At 31.6% G+C, this 15571-nt stretch overlaps 1 protein-coding gene across 2 annotated transcripts in view; it reads right to left on the reverse strand.

Annotated features, from left to right (window-relative positions):
- Positions 1-15571, reverse strand: part of LOC109065547 (disrupted in schizophrenia 1 protein-like) — a 56925-nt gene that overhangs the window by 14057 nt on the left and 27297 nt on the right. For both annotated transcript variants that reach the window (XM_042769531.1, XM_042769532.1), the window contains exons 10-11: positions 7024-7084; positions 1150-1390 (exon numbers count right to left, since the gene is read on the reverse strand). In XM_042769531.1, the coding sequence (XP_042625465.1) occupies positions 1150-1390; positions 7024-7084 (302 nt within the window). The remainder of the gene's footprint in view (positions 1-1149; positions 1391-7023; positions 7085-15571) is intronic.

Here is a 15571-nt window from a genome sequence, read left to right on the forward strand (position 1 = left end):
AGGATCAAACCGGAGAGATGGAGAGCAGTGAGCGGGAGATGAGAGAAGAGGAAAACAGCATCACCTCACCTTCAGAGTCCTGGAGGAGTGTTAGGAAGAGTGGCTGATCTTCAACAGACAAACGACAAAAACAGTAGAGACAACAGAGCCCTGCTGAGCTGAAAGATATTAGAACGACTTCCAGAAAGTTATGGACAAGAAGGGCAGCGAAGGAAGAAGAACAGAGTGGAAATTAGAGTCATTCAGCAAATGGGTGTTTTTAGGGAAATGAAGGGAGCCGAAGGAACAGGGTTTCTATTTTTAGTTTCTCATTTCGTGAGTCCCATCAGTGCTGTACTCGTCAGATTCAAATCGGTCAAAGATGACACACACACACATATATGTAAAACTGTCAAAAGTACAACAAAAACAAAAAGTATCACAGACACACACACATATATGTAAAACTGTCAAAAGTACATTAAATATTTATATTATTACACTAACAAAAAGTATCACGTTTTTTTATCAAGTACCATTGATTATCATGCTTTTGAGGAACATTTGTTTCCATAAGCTTTACTTTCACATCTCACATCTTTTGAGCAACATTTATTTGGTCATCTCTCAGTCATCATCGGATTGCATTGCATTATTACTTTTGATCATGCACTAAGCATTTAAATATCATCTTACTAATTGGAGTCACGACTGATATTTATATTATTTTTTGCAAGTTATAAAGATCTCACCGATTCACATTGCAAGCCTCAGAATTTCATCACTTTTCGTCCACAGAAATATCAGCATCTGCATCACATTTCAGTTTTTATTTGCTCAGTTTGAACGTTTTAAAATTGAATTTCGTTGTCCTTCATATTTTCACATTATAACACTATATGAGCCATAGAGGCCTGATGTATTAATTATGATACTCAACAAACAACATATCTTTTTAGATTTTGTCTAAATTTAAAATAAACTTCCATTTTCAAACAGATTATTTTATTTCAGGCTTTACAGGGTTAATTCTACCCAATACTTGCCAAGTGGCCTAGATGCATTCAATCGAAAAATTAAAAATGAAAGACGAACGTTTTTAGATCGTGCACATGCATTAAATCCGTTTTTGGTTTGATTTTGGTGATATTTAATGCATTGTGGCTTTACCTTAGTGAACTCTGAGTGTTGGAGGTCGGCCTCGGGGCACCAGCGGCCTCCTAGAGCGGTCAACATGGCGCAGTCCGCTTCCTCTTTACTGAACAGCAGGACATCTGAAGCCGATCCAGGGACGGAGGGCAGATCCTCGGTTTCAGAGATGCTGGATGTGCGCTGATCGAGGCCTTTCAGGAGCAGATGACAAGCCTCCAAATCAGCCTCCCAAATGTGTTCCAGCACTGGACTTCCACAGCTACAGAGAGAAATACAACAAATAACACTTGCTTTGATGTTTTGCAATTATATGTAATAATATTTAGACACTTCTAGACTTAAGTGCAATGATACTTTATAGACAAATATATATGGTATAGAGGAAGTGATACCTTAAGTGATCTGAACTACTGTCAAACCTGATATATCAAACTAATGGAGTCTTTCCATTAGATAGTGCATTTATATGAAAAAATTAAAATTAACTAAAACACAAATAAATTTTTAGCTTGAAGCTTTGCAGCGCTTTTTAGCTGCATTAAAATCAATTCTAAAAGAACATGAAACTACACTTTAACTAAAGTTTCTCTGAAACCAGAATGCATTAAATTAATCAAAGGTGACACAAAAAATATATATAAAACAAAAGATAATCAATATAAAACATAATATATGCATTAAATTAATCAAAGGTGACAGTAAAGATATTTATTTTGCAACAAATATTCTATTTCAAACAAAAGATTGACACAAAACATGATTGTTGATAGTTGTAAAATATCATGTTTCAGCATATTTGAGAGCTCTTTCATTGCTAGAAGGTATCTAATTTAATGCCATGTCAACTACATATATTTTACTATAAAACAAAAAACACCTCACACTTAAACAGGAGCCACAACAAAAATAATACCAGATCTTTTGTCTTCAACTTCATATATGTTACTATATAGAGACACTAAAGCTCCCTGCTGTTTCCTACAGTCCATGAAACTGTGAGAGCGCACAGAGAGGATGATAATTACGATCTTCGCACCTGGGTCTCTAGAGACAGACAGCTTCCTAAAGTGATAACGGACAATGTCGTACCCTCCCCAGAAAGCCAGCTTTGCTCCTCCTAGTGATTTCATTCAGCTGACCTACACAAACCTACAGAGATTCATTTACATGTTTGTGTTTGGTTTCATGCATCATGAAGAGCTGAGAGGGTAAAATAAAAGAGCATTAAGGATCTCTGCATGACTCACAGTGGATTCCAATCAAATTTGATATGCTAGAATGTTGTTAAAATGTTAGATTCCAATAGAATTTGACATGTTAGAATGTTGCTAAAATGTTGGATTCCAATAAATTTTGATGTTAGAATATTTCTAAAATGTTGGATTCCAATAGAATTTGAAGAAATATAAAAAAACAAAAAATTCAAATACAAATATAATTTGATATTATGAGCAAAAATGTCTAAAATCCAATAAACCAATCAATTTTAGAATATTACAAAAATTCTAAAAATTTTTAGTTCCAATAGAATTTGATGTGTTAGAATGTTGCAAAAATGTTGGATTAAAATAGAATTTGACGTGTTAGAATATTTCTAAAATGCTGGATTCCAATAGAATTTGATGTGTTAGAATGTTGCTAAAATCTTGGATTCCAATAGAATTTTGACCGTGTTAGAAGATTTCCTAAAATGCTGGATTCCCAATAGAATTTGATGTGTTAGAATGTTGGCTAAAATGGTAATCTTCCAATAGAATTTGACGTGTTAGAAAGTTGCAAAAATGTTGGATTAAAATATAATTTGACGTTTTAAAATACAACAAAAATTCTGGATTCCAATAGAATTTGATGTGTTAGAATGTTGCTAAAATGTTGGATTCCAATAGAATTTGACGTGTTAGTATGTTGCTAAAATGTTGGATTCCAATAGAATTTGACGTGTTAGAATGTTGCTAAAATGTTGGATTCCAATAGAATTTGACGTGTTAGAATGTTGCTAAAATGTTGGATTTTTTTTTTTTTTTTTTCTTTGTTTTTTCCAATAGAATTTGACGTGTTAGAATGTTGCTAAAATGTTGGATTCAAATATAATTTGACGTGTTAGTATGTTGCTAAAATGTGGGATTCCAATTAATTCTGACATGTTAGAATATTTATAAAATGTTGGATTCCAATAGAATTTGACATATTAGAATGCTGTTAAATTATTGCATTCTAATAAAATTTGACATGTTAGAATGTTTCTCAAATGTTGGATTAAAACTACATTTAAAAATTATAATAAAATTAAAAACTCCGAATACAATATAATACAATCATGCTAAAATGATGGAAAACAATATAATTCCAATATATTTTGACATGTTAGACTGTTTCTAAACTGTTGGATTCCAACAGAATATGTGACATTACAACGATGATAAAATGTTGAATTCCAATAGAATTTGATATGTTAGAATGTTGCTAAAATTCACAACACACATCACTGCTAGGTATAAACGAATTTAGTAAAAACTGATTTTTTTAAGTGATGCTTTGTCTAATGCTTAGTAAAGCAGGCCTTTGGCGACCAGATGACTTTTGACTATAATTGATGTTTTAAAGGAATGAAAATGATTGATGGCACCACAAAGAAAAGGCCAACAATCATATCTCTGTTTTCTGATATCAAACAGATGCAGTAATCTGATTGACAGGATCCTCCCGCAGGAAGAAGAGCTAGTGAATTCGCAACCCACGCGTGGGGAAACTGGTCAATTACCTCTACGTCTACATGTACACAAACAGAGAGGAATCCCCTGATGGAGGTGGTGACGGGGAAATAATACAGATGACCTGATTATATTCTCAAATCCCACAGCTGTTGCTTTTTAATGGCCATGAGTGAGAGATGCGCGTGTGACAGTGGTGCTGGTGTTCAAAACTGCATTTATTTGATCAAAACCCCAGTAAAAACAGTAAACAGTGTTAAACATTATTTGAATTTAAAATGTCTTTTTGTGTGTGTGTGTGTGTGTGAATATTTTGTCAAATGTAATTTATTCCTGTAATGCAAAGCTGAATTTTCAGCATCATTACTCCAGTCTTCCTTCAGAAATCATTCTAATATGCTGATTTGCTGCTCAAGAAACATTTTTGATTATCATCAAATTTTATTTAGGATTATTTGATGAATAGTTCTAAAGAGCAGCATTTATTTGAAATTAGGGCTGTCAAATGATTAATCACTAGAAGCACCTGATCGTTTGAATGCTCTTTGCTGAAAAAAAAAAAAAAAATCTTCCTGTTTTAAATCTATTACCCGCAAACTATTTTGAACAGTTTAAAAAATTGTTGTCCAACATTGATAAAATACTAATAAATATAGAAGGTTAAATACTAAAAGACTAAAATAATAATAATAATAAGAATTATAACAATAATAAGTCTTTCCTGTTCCAAATCAGCATTATCATTTGAACTGCATCTTTCAGCTTGAAAAAAAAAAACCTATTCTTTTTAAATCTTAGTTTTACCAGACCTAATGCAGCTTTGGTGAATACTTTTAAAATCATTTATTCCAAACTTTTAGAACAGTGGATCATGGTTTCCAAAAATATTAAGCAGCTCCAATCTGTTTTCAACATTTAAATAAAATAATAAATATAATATCCATAATAATAAAATACGTCTACTCTCACAAATCAGCATATTAGAATGATTTCTGAAGGATTATGTGACACAGGTACTTTTAATGCAGATTTTTAATTAATCAATTTTTTTTTTTTTAAGTGTGACTTTTAAAAGTGTGTCCATCCTCGTCTACTCTCACTGTATGAAAACAATCATTGAGGACATTCTGAACAGAAGAAAGTCAGTCATGAGAGTGAGCGAATGGTATATTTTCATTTTTGGCCAAACTATTCCTATTATACTCCCATTTGCAGAAAAATAAAAAGAGGGAGAGTCCACTTATTTGAGCGCGGCTAACAAAAGAACCATGGCGGGGTTGAGTGCGACCGCTGGCTAATGCCTAGCTGCTTTCAGAGTCATCGCGGGCAGGTTTCCAAGTAAAGCAGAACAACAAAAAAACCACACAAAATAAAAATTGAAGGAAAGCGAGAAGCGAGGGTTTCCGGAGAGAGTCCCGTGCCGTGGCCCCTCCTCTTCAACTCGTACAGTAATCACCTTGGCAACAGACAGCGCTTCTGGCATCTGAGCATGTGCTTTTGCAAAGGAGCGAACGGTAAACCATATGCCATACTTCCCTCCAGATGGCCGCCCATAGTTTTTATTGAAATGTAATGAATGCTACATTTCTACGGTTGAGTGCGGCAACTAATAACTCATTCAATTATACCAATTTGTGTCGTATTTATGTCGAGAGCGATGCTAAATAAAACAATGTCGCTCGTGGAGATTTGCAGCTGGATTTCGCGGCGAAGGAAAGTCTGGCACTCGTTTAACCTTTCGTCTCCATTTCTATGCATGAAATTTACAGCTTCTGGTCCTCCCATCGTGTGGACTCAATATCACAAGGTCAGAAATAAGAGGGCAGGACTGTGTTCCCATTTTCACATTAATTAAACCAGTGCTTCTCAATCAGTTTTGCTTCAGGACCCAGATTTTACACTGGACATCAAATGGCGTCCCATAATTGTGTCTCATAAAAAATTCAATAATAATAATGTCCTTAAATTATTAATAATGCAATAAACAGCATGCCAAATTATGTGTTATATAAAATAATTTTGTTTAGCATTGTTTTTAGATATTTATATATTTTTGCATTATATATTTAATGGATATCCAGGTATAAATATAATATTGCAATTTTTAATTTGTAATGATGATAATTATATATAATATTATTTTTAATTTATAATGATGATAATAATTGCTACATATTATATATTTGTTATTATTATTATTATTGTTATTGACAATAATATTAAATATTATATATTATAAATTCAATTCAATATAATAATTAAATATAATATTAATAATAATAAAATAAAATGTTCCTTCATATATATATATATATATATATTACAGCACATATATATATATCATATATATATATATATATATAATACACACACACAAATATATTTTATATATATATATCAGTTATAATTTATTTTAAGTAACAAAATGTTTTATATAATCTAATAATAGTTTCAGTTTTAGTTAACTAGGTTTATCTATAAAAATAAATGTATATTTAAAAAAATAACAACATCATTATTATTATTAACAACAATAATAATTCTGACTGCATAATTAATAATAATTAGTTAGCTTGATATTTCTTTTAGCATACATTGTAAATATGTATATATTTTTTAACTATATATTTCAAGGATATCAAGGTTTAAAATATATAAATATTAATAAAAATAATAACTATTATTATTATTTTGGATAAACCCACCCCTAAATAAAATGTAAGATATTATATGTGTGTGTGTGTGTGTGTGTGTGTGTGTGTTGTGTGTTGTGTGGGTGTGTGTGTGTGTGTGCGTGTGTGTGTGTGTGTACGATATTATTAAATAAAATGATGCAAAAGGCTGCAAGTGGCTCTAGATCTTTAAAAATCATTAAACACACCAAAAAACGAGCCAAGAGTGCTCAAAACAAATACATTTTTCTAGCGAGACAATTTATTAAAGTGGTAGTCCACATCTCCATTTTTTCATCTCATTTGGTTAATTTTGAGACATCACTTTGGACAGATGAAGACGAGCTCATCAGGAACAGACCTGAATGATTGAATACACTGAAACATCCAGAGAGACAGAACTGAAATAAGGCCAGACAGTGTGAAGTGTTTAAATAAAAAGGAAAAACCACCCGAGGGAGGAGACGAGGGGCTGTTTGTGTGAGAGAGAGATGAGAAATATTCATTACCTGTGAAGTCTGTCCTCCAGAAGCTCAATATACTTCAGAGTGTTCTCCTTTAAACTGCGCTCTGTTGAGGAGGAAAACATGATGTACATCAGAGAGATACCCGCATATCATTCATATTCATGTCCGGGAATATCCTGGATGGAAATCACAAAAACATGTCCAGGCCACGTTTCAGTGACAATTAAGACTTTAAAAATTAAATGTGTGGACATTTCTTATTTTATTATCTTTGTAATTCCCAGTGTTCTTTTTGACTGGCATTATTGCTCCAATTTTTTTTTTTTTTAAATATCAATGTGTGTATAGATATATATATATATATATATATATATATATTATATATATATATTATTATACATATATTACATGTGCTAGCCATTATAATTATAAAAGTGTTTTGTTCTATCTTCCTCTTTATATTAAAAGTGTGGTGTGTGTGTGTGTGTGTGTGCTGTGCTGTGTGTGTGTGTGTGTGTGAGAGATGAGACGAGAGGAGAGTTGAGAGAGAAAGAAAGAGAAACATTGTCTTCATGAAAGTTGCTGTCTGAAATCGGTCCTGATCATAGGCTGTTTTTAAACAACTGGCCAAAATATAATGTTTTAATGGCGATATATAAAATACATATGTGTGTGTGTGTGTGTGTGTATATATGTATATATATATATGATATATATATATATATATTATATATTATATAAATATAAATATATAATATATAATACACAACACAAGCAAAAAAAAAAACTGATGATTTCCTAAAACTAAGTTTAATGCAAGATTTAATTTCTTGCATTTTTTTTTTTTTTTACTTTGGATTTTTGAATAAATTCCTTACATGTAACATTCACTCTTATACACAATCATCAATATTCACGGTTACAGTAATAAATCTGCATGTTAATGTCAAACATTGAGTTGGTCACTATTATGCACGCTTGTGTCTTGATTTAACAGCGTTAAAGCAGAATCTCCACTGAACAGCGTGTGGCTCTCTGTGTTCACTAAGTGTGTGCACAACTCCAACACCACACACAGACCTCAAAACCCACACACAGAGAAAATCTGATTCAGTCTGAACCTGATCTCATGACAGACATGAATTCAGATTCAATCACTGAAATGTGCTGTAATACGGTCCACTGGTCCATATACGTCACCCTCGCTCCTCAGATAGAGCCACAGACGAGCGAGTCAATGTGTTTATGGTGTGAGATGCTGTCTGCGACATACAGCAGAGATGAAAGTCTCTTCAGCAGCAGATGGTGAGAGTGGCACATAGTGAAGAAGTGATGCATGCTTTTGGGGGTTTTGGACAGTAGATCATGCAGCAATCTGTTAACCATCAGAGAGTGGAAAATAGTGTGAGGACACAAATATAACACTGCTGGAGTCACGGCCTAGCAGTCTGTGCACATGCACCAGCCGTGGTGCTCATATGGGAGCTGGAGGGTCAAATCCAGCCAGTGACAGTCTTTATAATCAAATGCTGAGTGAAAAACATTTGCAAAAAAACATAGAAAACCGTTTTGAAAACAAAGACCTGCACAAATAAAGTTTATTAAATGTTAGTATCACTGAAATGCTTCTTTAATTTATATTATTATTTTGAATGTTTTTATTTTTATATATTTTTTTTAGTTCTTGCCATTTGTATTAGGTTTTTTAAAAAAAAGTTAAACTAAATGAAAATGATAAATGTTGCTGCAATATCAGAAATTTACGTTTTTATACATGTTGCTTGCAATATCAGAAATTTTAATATTTAAAGCAAAAACATGTCCATACAGGACAAACTCATGCAATCTCAAAAAAAATTATTTATACATGACAAACTCAATACAATATCAAAAAAAATAATTAAACAGGCTGCAAAACACGTGTTTTGTTCACTTCAATGTACATTTAAAGTTTAAAATTCATATTTAAAAACCAAACTAATATATAAATTTATCTGAATTATAGGATCGTTTGATATTGAATTTTGCAGATATTACAATAACGTGCATAAAAAAAGCATAAATGCAGATTTAAATGCCGTTTGTTGTGTAACCAAAATACTGATAATATCCAGAATAATGCGGGGCTTTCAATTATAAACAAGCCTCAAATACTCTAGGACTCTTATTTTGAAATGCCTACACTTTGCTTCTTCCAGACGCTCATTTAAAAAGATAAGGGGAAAAAATGCACTCTTTCAATCATCTATAACATATTACAACATAAAAACCATTAATAAACACTGTCATAATTCATCAAAAGTGGACCATAAGCAAGCAGCGCTCATATTAATGTAGTTTAAACATTATCTTTTGGAGTTTAATAATCAAATCAGACCACAACGCGATTCCTGTTTTTCCGTCCCAAAATTTAAGACCTCTTAAAATGATAATTAATGACATTTCTTATGCCATTTTAGAATATTTGAGCCTTTTTAAGACCTTAAATTTGATCAAACTGAATTAGGAGCCTGATCAAATGTTAAAAAGATATTAATTTTCAAATATTTTTCAAATCTCAAGTTAAGAGAATTGCATCATGCAGTACAATATACAGTGCTCTTTGTTGTTGTATATTAGACATTTTTGCAATCAATATCCCATGCAAAACACAGTGTATACAGTATTCATACTGCAGAAATAGTATGAGCAGTATGGTAGTATGCTATTCTGATCATTCAGATTGTTCATAAAAAGTGAGAAAAGCATGCATAACATCACCCAGAGGAATTAAAACAACAGAAAGCCTGTCAAAAGCATGCATTTTTCTTGCTGTCAGGAGCTGATCTTCTTGCCTCGTTAATAAGGTAAGCTCAGATGTGACAAAATGTGAAATGACTTCATTAATTAGCACTTTTCTGACAACTTGAGAATCAAACTATCATGCGGTGTAGTGTGAGCACAAACAGAAACATCCTGCTAATGCATCTGAAGGACGCTCATGAGCTAATGATCGCAAGAAGTGCATGCATTTATTCAGAGAAAGCTGGTAATTATTTGCCATGTGGAAAAGAACACAAAGCCTCTTTTACAGCAATAATAGGCCTCAAAAGCAGACGCTACACCTGCAGCCGTGTGTTTCGGTGCAGATGCAGATGTGTGGGCATGAAATGCTGGTGCAATAAGAAGAATAGTCTGTCATTTTAATTGAGTCAGAGGAGACGGCTGTGATTAATGGGTCTCTGTCTGAGTTTCTGAGTTTCAGCACAACAGCACGGAGAGAGATGCACAAAAGCATCGTAGTCAGCATTTATAGATGCACAGAATGTTGCCATGGTTACAAAGAGCATCCAAACTTGACCTCCTGAGCACTAACCGTGAGCATAAACAGGTGTGCTGTTAGTGATGTTTGACAATAATGAGCTTTTAATTCAAAGCAATATGCTAAACTAGTGGCAAAAAGGTCATTGTGTGACCTTTTGAGGTATTTTCAAGGACTATATAGTCCTAGTGATATATTGCATCAGGGTTATTATCATTAACTAAAACTAAAACCATAAAAAAAAAAAAAAAAAAAAATTGTTACTTGAAATAAAATAGATGTTAACTGAAATAAAATAGGGGGAAATAAAAATCTTTGCTCATTGGCCATATTATTTAATTAATTAATTAATTTAGGTATTTTAATTTATTTTAGATTTTTATTCAATCCAATATTTATTTTAACTTTAAGTATAAAAATGACTAAAACTGAAATAGAATTAATAAAAAACTAAAATGATATTTTTAAATTTAAATGTAAACACAAAATATAAAAATCAATTTCAAATTATTTATTACATAACTACATATTCGTAAAAAAAAAAAAAATAATAATAAAAAAATAATAATAAAATGGGGGGGGCACACACACACTAAAAGATTACTTTAAAAATTTTCATTAAAAAATAATACATATTAAATATTTATTAAATAAATTAAAAAATAATAATAATAATAATTTGTTCAAATTATGAATGACCAGCTATATAGGTAAAAAAAAAAAAAAATTAAATAAATAATTAACATTGACCAAAACTTAAAAACCTCTAAAATCTCCAACAAATGACAAAAACATACAAATTTACTAAAGCCTTACCTTAAATTCAAATTAAACCACAAACTTAAAAATTACATACTAATTCAAAATATTAATAATAACTACAAACGTTTAAAAAAATAAATAAAAACACAAAAATGACCAAACTTTAACTTATTTTAAATGAGAAAAAAACATTAATAAAAAATATATAGACATTAAAAAACAAAAAAATAAAAAAAACAAAAAAAAAAAAAACATACAAAAAAAACGACAATAAAAAAAAAAAAAAGAAAAAAAAAAAAAAAAAAAACTATTATTTATTATATAAATAAATAATCAAAATAAACAATTAATTAACCTCCTGGAAAACAGCACACAGCGACGCACAAACAAGAGCCCCTCAAAAAGAAAAGAAAAAGTCCTTCAACTCACAAGAGTCGAGAACAAAAAGAGACGCACTGGAGTTTATTTTGGTGAGTGAATCTTTGCAGAAACCCAGAGAAGAAGAACAACAGCAAAAAAACAAACAAACCCCACTCACCTCACAACATCCCCCCCATCAATCCACCCCTAATCTAATTATATCTCTTCCTGTGGACAAAACACTTCACCCAACAACGAGGCACCTTCATAGAGGTATCTGAGTGAAGCAGGAGCACTATAAACAGTATCACATGCATCTCGTCTGAAACAGCGAGTCCTGTCAACTCAAACCTTCAGCAGTCACTACAGATGCTAATAAGATACTGCACCATGGTGCTCACTGACAAGGTACATTATACGGCTTTTGAATAGACATTTCTAAAGCAATAAACATGAATAAAGTTCTTCTGCACCCCAAAAAGAGCATTTTCTACACTCTCTCTTAGGCCAGTGTAGCCAGCTAGTGCAACAGGCTTTAAAGGGGACATCAGATGCCCATTTTCCACAAGCTGCTATGATTCTTCAGGGTCTTCATGAAACGTCTGCAACATACTTTGGTTAAAAATCCTCAACAGTTGTGTAAAACAACACCCTTTTTACCTGAGCAATAAACCAGAGGCCTGAGCAATATGACATCACACTGCTCAGAAAGTCAAAACGGCTTGAAAATTGATATAAAAAAGGAGTGAATGGATTTTATCATTGTAGGCATGTAAAAGTCAATTTTGCATCCGATGTCCCCTTTAACAACATTAAGATTTTTCCATACATAAACGGTCTTCTCCAGGGTGACCATAGGTCCTCTTTTTGATTTCTAAATTGGCTAAAAGGTCTGGGTATTGGCTTTGTTTTTATACTGACGTTCTCTCTGAAGTCCTCATACATAATACGCCTTCTCGCACGCCACGATTGGACGATTATCTAGAATGTCTGCATGCTATTGGTCAAACTACTAAGACAGGACATCAGTCTCATTTTTCGGATTCAAATTAGATGTTTTCGTCTTTTTCATTTTTTTTCATGTTCAAATTATATATAATATAATTTTCATGTACCTGACCAGACCCCGCACCGATAATATATAATATATATATCTATATAGATAAATTTATCTCACAATTAGTTTTTAGTTTCACCACAAAAAAAAAAGAAAATTCAGAGTGTGATTCAGACTGTTTTCTCTCCAATTCTGAGTTTTTCTAGCACAATATTTCTCACAATTATTTTTTATCTAATCTAATTTAGTGTATGTCTGCAATTCTGACTTTTTTCTCAGAAATGCGATTTTACATCTTTTATATTCGATAATATGAATTATCCTGCAGGGACAGAGGCTTAATTTTTAACATTAATGAAAATCATTCTATCTAACATAATCTTCATGCAAAATAATTAATTCAGTGTAAGAATATTGTCATAATAGACCAAACTTACTGTATAAATAAAAACGTATTTATTTGTTTTTGTTTTCTATAAAATAACAACAAAACAATACACTTCATTCACTCAAAACAAAATATCATGTTTTTTGCATGAATGAAAACCATCCTCTGCAGACACACCTTTTTAAAATTTAAAATAAGCACAAATTGCAATCAATTGTACAAATACTGTCATGATGTATACTTCAGAATCTATTATTTATTTATTTATTTTATATTCACTGAAACAATAGACTTCATTCTCTTCATGCAAAATATAATTTCATCTTTTCTGCATGAATGAAAACGATCCTCTGCAGACACACCTTTTTTAAATTTAAAATAAGCACGAATTTAACTGTTCAAATAGTGTCATAACTTATACTTTAGAATCTATTTATTTAATTTTATATTCAATAATAATTATCATACAGTAGGCCTCATTTTCTTCATGCAAAATATAATTTCATCTTTTTTGCATGAATTAAAACAATCCTCTGCAGACACACCTTTTTTTATTTAAAATAAGCATGAAATCAATTGTACAAATACTGTCATGATGTATACTTCAGAATCTATTTATTTATTTATTTAATTTTATATTCACTGATACAATAGACTTCATTTTCTTCATGCAAATTATAATTTCTTAATTTTTTCCTTTTGTCTCTGAGGTGCAACATGATCTAGAAATGCTTTTGACATGTTTTGTGAAATTCACCCGGTGTTTAATGCTTACAAACTGAAAGGATGTCGAAATGTCTGGCTCACTTGTGTAAATTAACTGGTCTGGTATCATCTGACTAGTTGCCGATAATAACCAGATGCACATTAAAATCTTCTCCACTTGGCTCTGGTGTCCCATGAGGATATGCAGGATGGAGATTGCGGGAGATGGTCTGTCATTTATTCGGTTCCCTACACGTCCAACAACAGGAGGAGACGGCGGCTGACAGCCAACGGGAATCCGGCCAGCCGTTAGAGGGATTACACTCGTCTGCTTAATTTGACACACACACATTTTGCTCAACAAAGAGTTTGGCGGGTCTGCGTCTTTGTGCCGGGATGAGAGAGATTGTGAGCTAATGATAGCCTGAGCGTTGATGCTAAATATGCAAAGGGGGCGAATATGATACAGAACACAAAAGATCTTTGACATGAACGGGCTGCTCCTGCTAGGCTCTTATTAGCCTGTCTTCCCACTCGCGTAATAACATGCTGACACATGTACTTGCCACATTACTGCCATCAAATCACTGTTTTGAGCATAAAGAAAGAGGTTTGCGTGCGTCACTTGTCACGTCGGGGTTATGGTTTGCACTTGCGTAATTAAGAATGTATTTACTCATATTAAATGGTATTTTTAAAATAAGTCTTTGCCCCGGCTTGTTAAGAAACAAAGAGCTGTTATCAAGATCTCACCTTCAGAAAACAATTACTTAACGGAGCGGAGAAAGCTCAAACTTCAGGGACCTATCCGTGATTCGTAAGAAATGCTGACTTGAAGTGAAGATTTGTTTTTGACTTGGCACCGCTGTTTATTGGCGGTTGATAGTACCATGAGGATTTGAACATTTGCACACATTTTTTTAACTTAATATTTTGGTGCCATGTTATTTTCAGACAATACTCTGGATTTATCATCACTGTACCACATCCAGAGATGATCAGTGTATGCTAATCGATGTCTCTAACATCTGGAAACTCACCTCTTCCACATAATAAAAATAATAAAATTTGTGTTGTATTTATGTGATATTTGCATTATATACTTTTTTATCTCACAGTTCTGACCTTTTTCAGATATTTCTTCTTAGAGTTTTGTGTTGTATTTATGTGATATTTGCATTATTTGTAATTGAGTTTTTGCCATGAATATAGATGCCCCAGATGCTGACATCGCATTAAATAAAATTATACTACTACTGCGGTCATGTGTCTAGAATTTTTTGAAAAAATAAATTGAATTTCAAAACTTAAACTCGCATTTCTGAGAGATAAAGTCAGAATTGCAAGCAATAAACTCCCAGAAAAAAATACAAATAAATAAATTCTGAAATATTCATACATTATAGTAGTATTTGCTGAATTTGCTGATTTAAAAATAAATAAATAACAAATCATGTATCTGGATAGGATGGTTTTCATTAATGTGATAAAAGTCAAATAAATAAATAAATAATAAAATAAAATAAAAATGATTCTGCTTCCTGCAGAATAATCAATATTATTGAATTAAAAAAGCTAAATTAATAAAAAAATTCTGAAATATTCATACATTATAGCAGTATTTATTCACTGAATTGAATTCAATGATTTAAAAAATAAATAAATAAATAAATAAATAAATAAAAAATGATTCTGCTTCCTGCAGAATAATTAACATTATTGAATAAAAAAAAAGTTAAATGTATAAATAAATTCTGAAATATTCATACATTATAGCAGTGTTTATACACTGAATTGAATTCACTGATTTAAAAATAAATAAATAAATAAATAAATAAATAATTTATCTGGACAGGGTGATTTTCATTGAGGTGATAAAACAAAACAAAAATAAATAAATAAAAATAAAAATGAAGCCTCCAGCAGAATAATTAACATTATTGAATAAAAAAATTCTGAAGTATTTATACATTATAATAATATTTGTACACTGAATTTAATTCATGCTGATTTTAAA

This window comes from Cyprinus carpio, chromosome A13 (genome assembly GCF_018340385.1).
Source record: "Cyprinus carpio isolate SPL01 chromosome A13, ASM1834038v1, whole genome shotgun sequence".
Taxonomy (NCBI): Eukaryota; Metazoa; Chordata; class Actinopteri; order Cypriniformes; family Cyprinidae; genus Cyprinus; species Cyprinus carpio.